At 46.3% G+C, this 16,415-nt stretch overlaps 1 protein-coding gene across 1 annotated transcript in view; it reads left to right on the forward strand.

The window, feature by feature from the left end:
- LOC140388213 (histamine N-methyltransferase-like) overlaps positions 1 to 16,059 on the forward strand; it is a 61,406-nt gene extending 45,347 nt beyond the window's left edge. The window contains exon 6 of the mRNA XM_072472011.1: positions 14,347 to 16,059. Within this exon, the coding sequence (XP_072328112.1) occupies positions 14,347 to 14,687 (341 nt within the window). The 3' untranslated portion in view covers positions 14,688 to 16,059. The remainder of the gene's footprint in view (positions 1 to 14,346) is intronic.
- The last annotated feature ends 356 nt before the right edge of the window (positions 16,060 to 16,415 follow it).

The following is a 16,415-nucleotide window of genomic DNA, read 5'->3' on the forward strand; positions in this document are numbered from 1 at the left end:
TTAGATGACTCCGGGAGCGTGCCAAAATCTTCATCGTCCTCTTGTGTGGGCAGGGGAAGGTGGGATGGGCCTGGTGGGGACAATGATGGAAGCGCCGGGGAAGGGGAGGATGGCGCTGGGGCGGGGGAGTATGCTCGGTTGGAACCTGACGGTGCCAGGTCCCTTTGGAGACAGTATCTTGCCGGCCGCCGGGGTACGCAACGTAGGCCTATTGGGGGTTGGCGTGGAGCAAGAGTACCCTATCCACCAACGGGTCCACCGTGTTGAGTCGGATGTGCCTATGGAGCAGGACCGGTTCTGGAGCTGCGAGCCAAGTCGGGATGACACCCCGGATGTGGACTTCCTGGGGAAGGTAAAAAGACATTCATGGGGTGTGTTACTCATAGCGGTACACAGTAGTGACCGGATGGAGTGCAGCGCATCAGAGAGGACCTCCTGCCAGCGAGAGGTTGGAAGGTTCCTGGACCGTAGGGCCAGCTGGACGGCCCTCCAAACTGTCCAGTTCTCCCTTTCTACATGCCCGTTTCCCCAGGGGTTGTATCTGGTCATTCTGCTGGAGGCAATACCCCTGCTGAGCAGGAACTGATGCAATTCATCACTCATGAATGAGGATCCACTGTCACTGTGAATGTAGGCGGGGCAACCGAACAGAGCGAAGATTGTGTTGAGGGACTTGATGACGGTGGCGGACGTCATATCGGGGCATGGGATGGCGAAGGGGAATCTGGAGTACTCATCGACCACACTGAGAATATACGTGTTACGGTCGGTTGAGGGGAGGGGCCCTTTGAAATCCACGCTGAGGCATTCAAAGGGGCGAGAGGGCTTCACCAGGTGGGCACAGTCCGGCCGGTAGAAGTGCGGCTTGCACTCCGCACGGATCTGGCAGTCCCTGGTGACTGTCCGTACTTACTCGACGGAGTAGGGCAGGTTGCGAGCCTTGATGAGATGGTACAGTCGTGTGATCCCCCAGGTGACAAAGGCTGTCATGTAGGGCCCGGAGTTGGTCTACTTGTGCGCTGGCACATGTACCTCGGGAGAGGACGTCTGGGGGCTCATTGAGCTTGCCGTGGCGATACAGAATCTCGTAATTATAGGTGGAGAGCTCGATTCTCCACCGCAAGATTTTATCATTTTTGATCTTGCCCCGCTGCGTGTTGTTGAACATGAAGGCTATCGACCGTTGGTCAGTGAGGAGAGTGAATCTCCTGCCAGCCAGGTAATGCCTCCAATGCCGCACAGCTTCAACGATAGCCTGGGCCTCTTTTTCGACGGATGAGTGCCGAATTTCAGTGGCATGAAGGGTGCGGGGAAAGAACGGCAGGGGTCTGCCTGCCTGATTGAGGGTGGCGGCAAGGGCGACATCTGATGCGTAGCTTTCTACTTGAAAGGGCAGTGTCTCGTCTCCTGCGTGCATCCCTGCCTTGGCTATATCAGCTCTGATCCGGGCGAAGGCCTGTTGTGCCTCAGCCGTGAGGGGGAACTGGGTGGACTGTATGAGTGGGCGGGCCTTGTCCACATAGTTTGGGACCCACTGAGCGTAGTACAAATAGAAGCCCAGGCAACGTTTGAGGGCCTTGAGGCAGTGGGGGAGGGGAAGCTCCATGAGGGGGCGCATGCGGTCGGGATCGGGCCCCAGAACTCTATTCTGGACCACATAGCCGAGGATGGCTAAGCGGGTCATGCTGAACACACACTTCTCTTTGTTATAAGTAAGATTGAGGAGAGTGGCGGTGCGGAGAAATTTAGCGAGGTTGGCATCGTGGTCCTGCTGATCATGGCAGCAGATGGTGACATTGTCCAGGTACGGGAACGAGGCCCGCAAACCATACCGGTCGACCATTCGGTCCATCTCCCTTTGGAAGACCGAGACCCCATTAGTGACTCCAAAGGGAACCCTAAGAAAATGGTAGAGTTGACCGTCTGCCTCGAAGGCAGTGTATGGGTAGTCGGATTTACGGATGGGGAGCTGATGGTAGGCGGATTTTAGGTCAATCGTTGAGAAGACCCTGTACTGCGCAATCTGATTTACCATATCAGATATGCGTGGGAGTGGGTACGCGTCGAGCTGCGTGTACCGATTGATGGTCTGGCTGTAGTCCACGACGATTCGGTTTTTCTCCCCAGTTTTAACGACTACCACTTGGGCTCTCCAGGGGCTGTTGCTGGCCTCGATGACACCCACTCGAAGCAGCCGCTGGACCTTGGACCTGATGAATGCCTTGTCCTGGGTGCTGTACCGTCTGCTCCTGGTGGTGAACATCTTGCAATCTGAAGTAAGATTGCCAAAGAGGGGCCGGTGGGGGGGGGGGGTCGACCTTTACGGTCATGAGGCCACACACAGTGAGGGGTGGAAGGGGCCCACCAAATTTGAGGGTGAGGCTCTGGAGATTGCACTGAAAATCCAGGCCTAGCAGTAGTGCAGCGCAGATTTTAGGAAGGACGTAAAGGCGAAAGCCGCTGAACTCCACGCCCTGGACTGTGAGAGCGACTGTGCAGAACCCTCGGATCGGAACAGAGTGGGATCCGGAGGCCAGAGAGATCCTTTGATTGGCGGGGTGGACCGCGAGGGAGCTGCGCCTTACTTTATCCGGGTGTATGAAGCTTTCGGTGCTCCCGGAGTCCAGCAGGCAAGAGGTCACGTGGCCGTTGATTTTCACCGTTGTCGAAGCGGTGGCCAGGTTGTGTGGACAAGACTGGTCCAGCATCATCGAGGCGAGCTGTGGGTGATCGTCACTGGTTTCAGACGAAGAGCGTTGGAGGCCCAGGTCGTGGAAGTTCGCTGGCGTCCACGCCCCATGGGGAAGGCAAGATGGCGGTTGCTGGAGATCCTGCGGGGAACAAAATGCGTGGGACGCACGTTGCGGGGGCGGGAAAAAATGGCGGCGCCAATGGGCTGCACGTTGGTGGAGCAGGACAAGATGGTGGCGCCCATGGGACGCACGTGGACTGAGGGGGAGAAGATGGCGGCGCCAATGGCCGCGCGTGGCCCCAGGAGGTGAAGATGGCGGCGCCACTTCATGTAGAGTCAGAGAAAGGGTTGGTCCATTCAAGGATATCGGAGGGAATCTATGTATGGAACCAGAGGAAATGGGCGAGATACTAAATGAATACTTGGCCTTAGTATTCACCAAAGAGAAGGACTTGGTGGATGAGGGGTATAGGGTAGAATATGTAAATATTCTGAGCCATGTTGATATCAATGAAGACAAGGTGTTGGGCATCTTAAAAAGCATTAAAGTAGATAAGTCCCCAGGGCCTGATGGGATCTGCCCCAGAATACTGAGTGAAGCAAGGGAAGGAATTTCTGGGGGCCTTGACAGTAATCTTTGTATACTCATTGGCTACGGGTGAAGTTCCAGAGGACTGGAGAGTAGCCAATGTTGTTCCATTGTTCAATGGCAGCAGGGATAAACCAGGAAATTCTAGGCCGGTGAGCCTTATGTCAGTGGTAGGGAAATTATTGGAAAAGATTTTTAGAGCCAGGATTTACTCACATTTGGAAACAAATGGACTTATTAGTGATGGACAGCATGGTTTTGTGAAGGGGAGGTCGTGCCTCACTAATTTGATCGAGTTTTTCGAGGAAGTGACAAAGATGATAGATGAGGGAAAGGCAGTAGATGTTGTATACATGGACTTCAGTAAAGCCTTTGACAAGATACCTCATGGTAGACTGGTACAAAAGGTGAAGTCACATGGGATCAGAGGAGAGTTGAACAGTTGGATACAGAACTGGCTTGGGCACACAAATCAGAGGGTAGCAGTAGAAGGGTGCTTTTCTGAATGGAAGACTGTGACTAGCGGCATACCACATTGATCAGTCCTGGGGCCTTTGTTGTTTGCAGTGTATATAAATGATTTGGAAGAAAATGTAGCTGGTCTGATTAGTAAGTTCGCAGACGACACAGAAATTGGTGGAGTTGCAGAGAGTGAAGAGGATTGTCAGAGGATATCGCAGGATTAAACTGGTTGGAGTCTTGGGCGGAGAAATGGCAGATGGAGTTTAATCCGAACAAGTGTGAGGTAATGCACTTTGGAAGGTCCAATGCCTGTAGGAATTACACAATAAATGGTAGAACTCTTGTGAGTACTGACAGGCAGAGAGATCTGGGCATGCATGTCCACCGATCACTGAAAGTGGCAACGCAGGTGGATAAGGTGGTCAAGAAGGCATATGGCATGCTGGCCTTTATTGGTCAGGGCATTGAATATAAATATTGGCAAGTCATGTTGCAGCTGTACAGGACCTTAGTTAGGCCTCATTTGGAATATTGTGTACAATTCTGGTCGCCACACTAGCAGTAGGATGTGGATGCTTTGGAGAGGGTCAGAAGTGGTTTACTAGGATATTGCCTGGTATGGAAGGCATTAAATATGAGGAGAGGTTAGATAAATTGAATCTGTTCTCACTGGAACAACGGAGGTTGAGAGGCGACCTGATAGAAATCTACAAGATTATGAGTGGCATGGACAGATTGGATAGTCAGATGCCCTTCCAAGGGGAGGAGACTGATGTACTAGGGGACATAGGTTTAAACTGCATGGGGAAAAGTTTAGACCAGATGTGCGAGGCAAGAATTGTACACAGAGGGTGGTAAATATATGGAACATGCTGCCTGGGGAGGTGGTGGGAGCAGGTACGATGGCGGCATTTAAGGGGCATCGAGACAAATATATGAATAGGGTGGGAATGGACTCCTTAAGTGCATATGTTTTAATTTAGACAGGTACCATGGTCGGCGCAGGCTTGGAGGGCTGAAGAGCCTGTTCCTGTGCTGTATTGTTCTTTGTTCTCTGTTCTATGTTGAGGGACAGGTTGTGTTGATGAAGAGGGAGGCTGCAGAAGGGCTTGGACAGGCTAAGAGAGTGGGCAGATGGAATACAAGGTGGAAAACATAGAACATAGAACATTACAGCATTACAGGCCGTTTGGCCCTCGATGTTACGCCGACCTGTGAATCCACTCTAAAGCCCATCTACACTATTCCCTTATCATCCATATGTCTATCCAATGACCATTTGAATGCTCTTAGTATTGACGAGTCCACTACTGTTGCAGGTAGAGCATTCCACGCCCTTACTACTCTCTGAGTAAAGAACCTACTTCTGACATCTGTCCTATATCTATCTCCCCTCAATTTAAAGCTATGCCCCTCGTGCTAGACATCACCATCCGAGGAAAAAGGCTCTCACTGTCCACCCTGTCTAATCCTCTGATCACCCTGTATGCCTCAATTAAGTCACCTCTTAACTATCTTCTCTCTAACGAAAACAGCCTCCAGTCCCTCAGCCTTCCCTCATAAGATCTTCCCTCCATACCAGGCAACATTCTGGTAACTCTCCTCTGCACCCTTTCCAATGCTTCCACATCCTTCCTATAATGCGGCGACCAGAATTGCACGCAATACTCCAAATGCGGCCGCACCAGAGTTTTGTACAGCTGCAACATGACCTCATGGCTCCGAAACTCAATCCCTCTACCAATAAAAGCTAACACACTGTATGCCTTCTTAACAACCCTCTCGACCTGGGTTGCAACTTTCAGGGATCTATGTACATGGACACCGAGATCGCTCTGCTCATCCACACTACCAAGAATCTTACCATTAGCCCAGCACTCTGTCTTCCTGTTATTCCTTCCAAAATGAATCACCTCACACTTTTCTACATTAAACTCCATTTGCCACCTCTCAGCCCAGCTCTGCAGCTTATCTATGTCTTTCTGTAACTTGTGACATCCTTCCGCACTGTCCACAACTCCACCGACTTTAACATAGAACATAGAAAATACAGCACAGAACAGGCCCTTCGGCCCACGATGTTGTGCCGAATCTTTGTCCTAGATTAATCACAGATTATCATTGAATTTACAGTGCAGAGGGAGGCCATTCGGCCCTTTGAGTCTGCACGGGCTGTTGGAAAGAGCACCCTACCCAAATTCAACACCTCCACCCAACACCAAGGGCAATTTTGGACACTAAGGGCAATTTATCATGGACAATCCACCTAACCTGCACATCTTTGGACTGTGGGAGGAAACCGGAGCACCCGGAGGAAACCCACACAGACACGGGGAGGATGTGCAGACTCCGCACAGACAGTGATCCAAGCCGAAATCGAACCTGGGACCCTGGAGCTGTGAAGCAATTGTGCTATCCACAATGCTACTGTGCTGCCCTTAAGAACAAATAAATCTATACTATATCATTTTACCGTAATCCATGTACCTATCCAATAGCTGCTTGAAGGTCCCTAATGTTTCTGACTCAACTACGTCCACAGGCAGTGCTTTCCATGCCCCCACTGCTCTCTGGGTAAAGAACCTACCTCTGATATCCCTCCTATATCTTCCACCTTTCACCTTAAATTTATGTCCCCTTGTAATGGTTTGTTCCACCCCGGGAAAAAGTCTCTGACTGTCTATCTATTCCCCTGATCATCTTATAAACCTCTATCAAGTCACCCCTCATCCTGCTCCGTTCTAATGAGAAAAGGACTAGCACCCTCAACCTTTCCTCGTAAGACCTATTCTCCATTCCAGGCAACATCCTGGTAAATCTCCTTTGCACCTTTTCCAAAGCTTCCACATCCTTCCTAAAATGAGATGACCAGAACTGTACACAGTACTCCAAATGTGGCCTGACCAAAGTTTTGTACAGCTGCATCATCAACTCATGGCTCTTAAATTAAATCCCTCTGTTAATGAACGCGAGCACACCATAGGCCTTCTTCACAGCTCTATCCACTTGAGTGGCAACTTTCAAAGATGAATGAACATAGACCACAAGATCTCTCTGCTCCTCCACATTGCCAAGAACTCTACCGTTAACCCTGTATTCCACATTCATATTTGTCCTTCCAAAATGGACAACCTCACACTTTTCAGGGTTAAACTCTATCTGCCACTTCTCAGCCCAGCTCTGCATCCTATCTACGTCTCTTTGCAGCCGACAACAGCCCTCCTCACTATCTACAACTCCACCAATCTTCGTATCATCTGCAAATTTACTGACCCACCCTTCAACTCCCTCATCCAAGTCATTAATGAAAATCACAAACAGCAGAGGACCCAGAACTGATCCCTGCGGTACGCCACAGGTAACTGGGATCCAGGCTGAATATTTGCCATCCACCACCACTCTCTAACTTCTATTGGTTAGCCAGTTCGTTGTTCAACTGGCCAAATTTCCCACTATCCCATGCCTCCTTACTTTCTGCAGAAGCCTATCATGGGGAACCTTATCAAATGCCTTACTAAAATCCATGTACACTATATCCACTGCTTTACCTTCATCCACATGCTTGGTCACCTCCTCAAAGAATTCAATAAGACTTGTAAGGCAAGACCTACCCCTCACAAATCCGTGCTGACTATCCCTAATCAAGCAGTGTCTTTCCAGATGCTCAGAAATCCTATCCTTCAGTACCCTTTCCATTACTTTGCCTACCACCCAAGTAAGACTAACTGGCCTGTAATTCCCAGGGTTATCCCTAGTCCCTTTTTTGAACAGGGGCACGACATTCGCCACTCTCCAATCCCCTGGTACCACCCCTGTTGACTGTGAGGACGAAAAGATCATTGCAAACGGCTCTGCAATTTCGTCTCTTGCTTCCCATAGAATCCTTGGATATATCCCGTCAGGCCCGGGGGACTTGTCTATCCTCAAGTTTTTCAAAATGCCCAACACATTTTCCTTCCTAACAAGTATTTCCCCGAGCTGCCCAATCTGTTTCACACTGTCCTCTCCAACAATATCGCCCCTCTCATTTGTAAATACAGAAGAAAAGTACTCATTCAAGACCTCTCCTATCTCTTCAGACTCAATACACAATCTCCTGCTACTGTCCTTGATCGGACCTACCCTCGCTCTCGTCATTCTCATATTTCTCACATATGTGGAAAAGGCCTTGGGGTTTTCCTTGATCCTACCCACCAAAGATTGTTCATGCCCTCTCTTAGCTCTCCTAATCCCGTTCTTCAGTTCCCTCCTGGCTATCTTGTATCCCTCCAATGCCCTGTCTGAACCTTGTTTCCTCAGCCTTACATAAGTCTCCTTTTTCCTCTTAACAAGACATTCAACCTCTCTTGTCAACCATGGTTCCCTCACTCGACCATCTGACTTTAGTGTCATCTGCAAATTTACTCACCCATCCTTCTATGCCCTCCTCCAGGTCATTTATAAAAATTACAAACAGCAGTGGCCCCAAAACAGATCCTTGTGGTATACCACTAGTAACTGGACTCCAGGCTGAACATTTCCCATCAACCACCACCCTTTGTCTTCTTCCAGCTAGCCAATTTCTGATCCAAACTGCTAAATCACCTTGAATCCCATGCCGCCGTATTTTCTGCAATAGCCTACCTTGGGGACCCTTATCAAACGCTTTACTGAAATCCAAATACACCACATCAACTACTTTACCCTCATCCACCTGTTTGGTCACCTTCTCAAAGAACTCAATAACAACGTACCCTTCACAAAACCGTGTTGACTATCTCTGAACAAATTATTCCTTTCCAGATGATTATACATCCTATCTCTTATAAACCTTTCCAAGACTTTGCCCACAACAGAAGTAAGGCTCACTGGTCTACAGTTACCGGGGTTGTCTCTACACCCCTTCTTGAACAAGGGGAAAACATTTGCTATCCTCCAGTCTTCTGACACTATTCCTGTAGACAAAGATGACTTAAAGTTCAAAGCCAAAGGCTCAGCAATCTCCTCCCTAGCTTCCCAGAGAATCCTAGGATAAATTCCATCCGGCCGAGGGGACTAATCTATTTTCACACTTTCCAGAATGGCTAACACCTCTTCCTTATGAACCTCAAGCCCTTCTAGTCTAGTAGCCTGCATCTCAGTGTTATGGGCGAGGCGTTTTCGGAACCCCAAAATGTATCATGGAGTTCAACCAACCTCTCCCTTTAATGGATTTGTTGCTTTTCCTAGCACACGGCTTTTTCCCTAGGTGTGGGATTACAATTATGGACACGTGGGTTTTCAAACACAAAACACTGTTTATTCCATGAACTCAACTTAACATCTGAAATAAGCATTGGATCTCTTAACACCCCTTACTTCAAAGATAACTCAGAAAATATTGCAACAGTAAATAACTCTTTAAAATGTTCTTCAAACTTCCAAGAGACTTAACATCTTTAAACAGTATCACATCAGGCTAAAGGATATATATATATTTTCTGTAGAATGGCAGAGATAAATTAGCTTGGGTGACTTCAACTCCAGCACCCTGCTTTCTTCCTGCAGCTCTCTGTAAACACACAGACACACCCCAAGCTGCTTTCTCAAACCTGGCTTTCTCCCTTCAAGCACTCACAGCAAACCAGAACTTCTCAAGTTGCTGTCTCAAACTGGCTTTCTACTTTTAAACTGCTCACAGCAAAACAGCCAGGCACTTTTAAACTGCTCTCAGCAAAACCAACCAGGCACTTTTTTAAATTGCAAAACCAAACTGCAGAATGGCTGAACTGAGCTGAGCTCCACCCACTCTATGACATCAGTGTTTTCTTAAAGGTACATTGCTTCAATATCCAGTTCTTAAAGACAGTCTCGCATGACACTCAGTATTCTCCTCGACAACATTGTCTTTTTCCTGTGTGAATACTGATGAAAAATATTCATTTAGCACCTCTCCTATCTCCTCGGACTCCACGCACAGCTTCCCACTACTGTCGTTGACTGGCCCTACTCTTACCCTAGTCATTCTTTTATTCCTGACATATCCATAGAAAGCTTTAGGATTATCCTTGATCCTATCTGCCAAAGACTTCTCATGTCCCCTCCTGGCTCTTCTTAGCTCTCTCTTTAGGTCCTTCCTAACTAACTTGTAACTCTCGAGCGCCCTAACTGAACCTTCACGTCTCATCTTTACGAACAGGCGCCGGAATGTGGCGACTAGGGGCTTTTCACAGTAACTTCATTTGAAGCCTACTTGTGACAATAAGCGATTTTCATTTTCATTTCTTTTTCAATTCATTTCACAGGAAGTAGTTAATGCTAAAACATTAAATATATTCAAGAGACGGCTAGATATAGCACTTGGGGAGAATGGGATCAAAGGCTATGGAGAGAAAGCAGGATTATGCTATTAAGTTGGATGATCAGCCATGATCGTGATGAATGGCAGAGCAGGCTTGAAGGGCCAAAAGGCCCCTCCTGCTCCTGACTTCTATGTATCTATGTATGAGGCAAAGGCCGGAAAACATATCATCCATGATTGAATTGGGAGCAGACCCGATGGGCTGAATGGCCTAATGCTGCTCATATGTCTGATGGTCTTGTGGTCTAATAATTTTAATTAGGTCTCATAGTTCGGGATCCTCTTGGAAGGAGCGACCACAATATGGTGGAATTTAAAATACAGTTGGAGGATGACAAGATAAAATCAAACACTCGTGTTTTGTGCTTAAACAAAGGCGATTACAATGGGATGAGAGAAGAACTAGCTAAGGTAAACTGGGAGCAAAGACTTCATGGTGAAGCAGTTGAGGAACAGTGGAGAACCTTCCGAACGATCTTTCACAGTGTTCAGGAAAGGTTCATACCGACAAAAAAGAAAGACGGTAGAAAGGGGAAAAATCGACCGTGGATATCTAAGGAGGTGAGGGAGAGTATCAAATTGAAGGAAAAAACATACAAAGTGGCAAAAATTAGTGGGAGACTAGAGGACTGGGAAGTCTTTAGGGGACAACAGAAAGCTACTAAAAAAGCTATAAAGAAGAGTAAGGTAGACTATGAAAGTAAACTGGCTCAGAACATAAAAGCAGATAGTAAAAGCTTCTACAAATATAAAAGACAAAAAAGAGTGGCTAAGGTAAATATTGGTCCTTTGGAAGATGAGAAGGGAGATTTAATAATAGGAGACGGGGAAATGGCTGAGGAGCTGAACAGGTTTTTTGGGTCAGTCTTCACAGTGGAGGACACAAATAACATGCCAGTGACTGATGGAAAAAAGATATGATAGGTGAGGACCTTGAGATGATTGTAATCACTAAGGAGGCAGTATTGGGCAAGCTAATGGGGCTAAAGGCAGACAAGTCTCCTGGTCCTGATGGGATGCATCCCAGAGTGTTAAAAGAGATGGCTAGGGAAATTGTAAACGCACTAGTGATAATTTATCAAAATTCACTAGACTCTGGGGTGGTCCCAGAGGATTGGAAAGTAGCAAACGTGACACCACTGTTTAAAAAAGGAGGTCGGCAGAAAGCGGGTAACTATAGGCCGGTAAGCTTAACTTCGGTTATAGGGAAAATGCTGGAATCTATCATTAAGGAGGAAATAGCGGGGCACCTGGAGGGAAATTGTCCCATTGGGCAGATGCAGCATGGGTTCACAAAGGGTAGGTCGTGTCTAACTAATTTGGTAGAATTTTTTGAGGACGTTACCAGTGCAGTAGATAACGGGGAGCCAATGGATGTGGTATATCTGGATTTCCAGAAAGCTTTTGACAAGGTGCCACACAAAAGGTTGCTGCATAAACTAAAGATGCATGGCATTGAGGGTAAAGTGGTAGCATGGGTAGAGGATTGGTTAACTAACAGAAAGCAGAGAGTGGGGATAAATGGGTATTTCTCTGGTTGGCAACCTGTAACTAGTGGGGTCCCTCTAGGATCAGTGTTGGGCCCGCAGTTGTTCACAATTTACATAGATGATTTGGAGTTGGGGACCAAGTGCAATGTGGCAAAGTTTGCAGACGACACTAAGATGAGTGGTAAAGCAAAACGTGCAGAGGATACCGGAAGTCTGCAGAAGGATTTGGATGGGTTGGGTGAATGGGCTAGGGTCTGGCAGATGGAATTCAATGTTGACAAGTGTGAGGCTATCCATTTTGGGAGGAATAACAGCAGAATGGATTATTATTTAAACGGTAATATGTTAAAACATGCTGCTGTGCAGAGGGACCTGGTGTGCTTGTGCACGAGTCGCAAAAAGTTGGTGTGCAGGTGCAACAGATGATTAAGAAGGCTAATTGAGTTTTGTCTTTTGTTGCTAGAGGGATGGAGTTCAAGACTAGGGAGGTTATGCTGCAATTGTATAGGGTGTTGGTGAGGCCGCATCTGAAGTATTGTGTTCAGTTTTGGTCTCCTTATCTGAGAAAGGACATATTGGCACTGGAGGGAGTGCAGAGGAGATTCACTAGGTTGATCTCAGAGTTGAGGGGATTAGATTATGACGAGAAGTTGAGTAGACTGGGACTGTACTCATTGGAGTTTAGAAGGATGCGGGGGGATCTTATTGAAACATATAAAATTATGAAGGGAATAGATAGGATAGATGCGGGCAGGTTGTTTCCACTGGTCGGGGAAAGCAGAGCTAGGGGGCATAGCCTCAAAATCACGGGAAGTTGATTTAGGACGGAGTGTAGGAGGAACTTCTTCACCCAAAGGGTTGTAAATCTCTGGAATTCCTTGCCCAGTGAAGCAGTTGAGGCTCCTTCTTTAAACCTCTTTAAGAAAAAGATAGATACCTTTCTAAAGAATAAAGGGATTCGAGGATATGGTGTACGGGCCGGAGAGTGGAGCTGAGTCCACAAAGATCAGCCATGATCACATTGAATGGCGGAGCAGGCTCGAGGGGCCAGATGGCCTACTCCTGCTCCTAGTTCTTATGTTATATTCTTATGTTAGGCTTTGGATGTTGTGTGCAATTTGGGGATTGGGAAGGCAATAAATCACAATGTAAAAATTGCAGCCGAGATTTGCTCCGGTCGTAAAAACGACAAAGGTTTACATTTGCTAAAAAGAGACTCCAGAGTTTGCACTCTTTTCTCTGGAGAAGTGAAATGATGGTCTGACAGAAGTTTTCAATGTTATGATAGAATAACTAGTGACAGAGTGTTTCAATTCGTGAGATGGTAACAAGAGACCACATATTAAAGGTAGTCACAAAAATCTAAAGGTGAGAAAAATTGCTTTATGTAGAATGTAGAAATCTCTGCACAAAGCCTGGTTGAAACAGAGTTAATAGATATTTTAAATAGGGAATTAAATGTTTTAACAAGGGGGAATATTCAAAGCAATGCGGAATGAGCAGCAATGGAATTAATTGTGGGGAGGAACGGTTGATAAACTGATGGGCTCATTTTTTCACTTGCAATATCCTCTGATTCTCCAATATTTGAGATTGGAAAAACTCAAGACATTGGTGTGTTCCTTGTTAACTCAGCAAATCAAAATGAGTGATATTTACACAATACACCAATTGCCAAACATGTTCCAAAATATTCTTACCATAGAGGTACACATGCAATAAATATGTTTTAATTGGCATGGCAAACACATGTTACAACAGGTTATCTTCTTCCCACAAATCATGAATATATTTTTAAATAGCACCAAAAACTAATTTTCACAGAAGGAATCCAGACTATCCAGAGAAACATAGATAAACATAGAGGCTAGGAGGAAGAGTAGGCCATTGAACCCTTTGGGCCTGATCTGTCATTCAGTAGGATTATGGTTGATCGTCTATTTGAATGACAGATTGCCGCCTTCTACCCATACCCCTTGATTCCAATAAAATCTCAAAGATTATCTCTCTCTTTCTTGAATATATTCAGTGACTTGGCCTCCACAGCCCTCTGTGGTAAAGATTTCCACAGGTTCACTGCCCCTTGAGTGAAGGAACTCTCCTCATCTCTGTCCAAAATGGCCCACCCTGTATCCTGACACTGTGTCCCCTGGATCTAAATTCCCTAACCAGGTAAAACATCCTCCCTGCATCTAGTCTGTCCAGCCCTGTTATATGTTTCTACACCTCAAACGTATCTCCTCTCATCTTTCTAAACTACAATGTATCGAGGCCCATGCAAACCAGTCTATCTTCATAGGACAGTCCTTCCAACCCGGTGTCAGCCGAGTGAACCTCTGCTGTACTCACACTATGGCAAGTATATCATTTCTAAGGAAGGGAGACCAAAACTGCACTCAATCCTCCAGGTGTGGCCTCACCAAGACCTTGTATACTTGAGTAAAGTACCTATTTCTGAAGTCCAATCCACTTGCAATGAAGACCAACTTACCATTTGCCTTCCTAATTGGTTGCTGCACCTGCCTCTCCGCTTTCATTGACTTGTGTTCAAGGACGCCCAGGTACCTACGTGCATTTGCACTTCCCGATAAAACTCCATTTGAATAACACTCTTCCTCTCTGATTTTCACACCGAATTGTATAACTTCACATTTAGCCACATTGAATTGCATCTGCCATGTGTTTGCCCACTCACTCAGCTTGTCTTGATCAACTTGAAACCTTCTCATTTCCACATATCTGCTTTTCAATTCATTTTGTTTTACAATTATATTTCACATATTACTTTTAACAGGTGATGGAGGATGGCATTCACTTTGGAAAAAGGTTGGATCCCATTTTCCTACCAAAAGTGGTTTCCTTGGCGTCCAAAAAGTGCTTGATGAAATGAGAGTGAAGTATCAGATCTATGAGCTACCGTCTGACATGGATATCACAGAGTGTTTCATTGAAGGGAATGAAAATGGGGAATGTCTGTTGGATTTCATCACAGATGTAGCAGACTTCGGGAAAACTGCCCCTCCGGATCTGAAGGCTGAGGTTCTTCGTTACCTACGCCATCCTCAGTGCTCAAGAGAGGAAAATGAGAAAATTATTTTCAACAATAATTTGCATTTCATAGTGGTTGACAATTAACTTGATTTCAATGTGTCATCCATTACCTAGTTAACTTCACTTCGAATTGTCTTAATACTTAGATATTATTGCTTCAGATTTGTTGGCTTTAACATCAAGTAAGTCTTGCATTGTGCTTGCATCAATGTTTTAAATCCGTTCAAAACTGCTGCTCTTAAATTTATAAAACAGTTCTTCATCAGATTTAAAGTTCAAAATCCTTGGCTGGCTTCTCCCTTCCTGAGATTAAGTGTTGACCCCAGGGCGGGATTAGTGGAGTTCTACGTCAGAAAAACTGCTACCGCACCTGGAACAATTCACTGACCGTTAATAGGCTAGCACCTGCACGATGTGGAACACGAAGGATTCCAATGGAAACGGTATCGGATTCGCCGGGGTGTCGGGATTGGCACTCGAAAGGCTGACAAGCTGCAGCGACATATTAGTACTCCACACCCCAAACACTCATCCCAGCCAACGGGATGGCACTGGTTGTGCTAGAGGACGTTCATCTCGTTGGTAGGTTGACTGGGACCATAGGGTACCAAGGGAGTGTCTGGGGGGGGGCATCCATACATCTTGTGGTACGAAGTTCACAGTGACAGTCATCAGCACGTGCAACCGCATAGATGCCTAGCAGGTTGCGGCAATGGTGTTCGGTTCCCATCCATCCTGACCCTATAGCCCACCTCTTGGCCACCCGCTGCTCATCCCTCTCTCCCCCTCATCAGCCACGGTGCCTGTTTCATGATTTTTGAAAGCACAAGTGAACCTTGCCGTCGGTGGAGGCAGAGGATCGTGGAGGCCCCGGAGAATACCGAGTCAGACACGCTAATGATGTACCAACGGCATTTACTGTACGTGCGGAGTGGAACGCATTTTCCTCGCTGTTGATGCACAGGAGAATTGCAATTTGGCGTGAACCCGGTATCCACCACGATTTTGGCGTCAAAACCGATTTTCCGCCCAATCGCAATTCGCGATTCCGGAGTCTGCCGATGAGTCCCTCAACTATGTTAACTATTGCAGCTTTAAAAATATTATCTAGTAACAGTCATTTTGGCAAATCTGTACTGCATTTTCTCCATGTTGGCTGGACAGTTGGTTCGTGGTGCAGGCTGAAGCCAACCACATGAGTTTTATTCCTGTACCAGCTGAGGTTCTTCATGAAGGTCCACCTTCTTACCCTCGACTGAGGTTTGGTGATCTTCAGGTTAAATCACCACCAGTCATCGCTTTCTCTCAAAGGGGAAAACAACCTCTGGTCATCTGTGACTATGGCGATTTAAATTCAAATCTCCTTGTGGAAAATTACATTTTGATTCATGTATGTACAGTAGCTTGGATTTTTTTCTTTTGCTGCTGCAGAATAAATAAAATTGTTTTTGTTTTACTTCTGCCATGGTAATCCTTATTCACAGTTGCATTCCAAGATTTAAGTGTGATATCCCAGCAGATATGCCGAGCTGCCCAAATTCCAAAGGAAAACGCGAAACAGCTGCGATACTGGTTTGGCAATTTGTACTTTATGAGGAGGTTTTTTGAAATCAGGAAGTAACCTCTCAGAACAATTATGATGATTTTAATATTAAATTTAAACATCTATTAAATAAAGAAATTTTAAATATTACACTGAAACACCGGAATACCATGACACACTGAACAGTACTTCTTAAACCTTTCGGAACAGATCTTGACTGAAATAACTCAGTTAAACCACCCTGTAAATGGCAACAATCCTCATAACTT

Source organism: Scyliorhinus torazame, chromosome 2, assembly GCF_047496885.1.
Source record: "Scyliorhinus torazame isolate Kashiwa2021f chromosome 2, sScyTor2.1, whole genome shotgun sequence".
Taxonomy (NCBI): domain Eukaryota; kingdom Metazoa; phylum Chordata; class Chondrichthyes; order Carcharhiniformes; family Scyliorhinidae; genus Scyliorhinus; species Scyliorhinus torazame.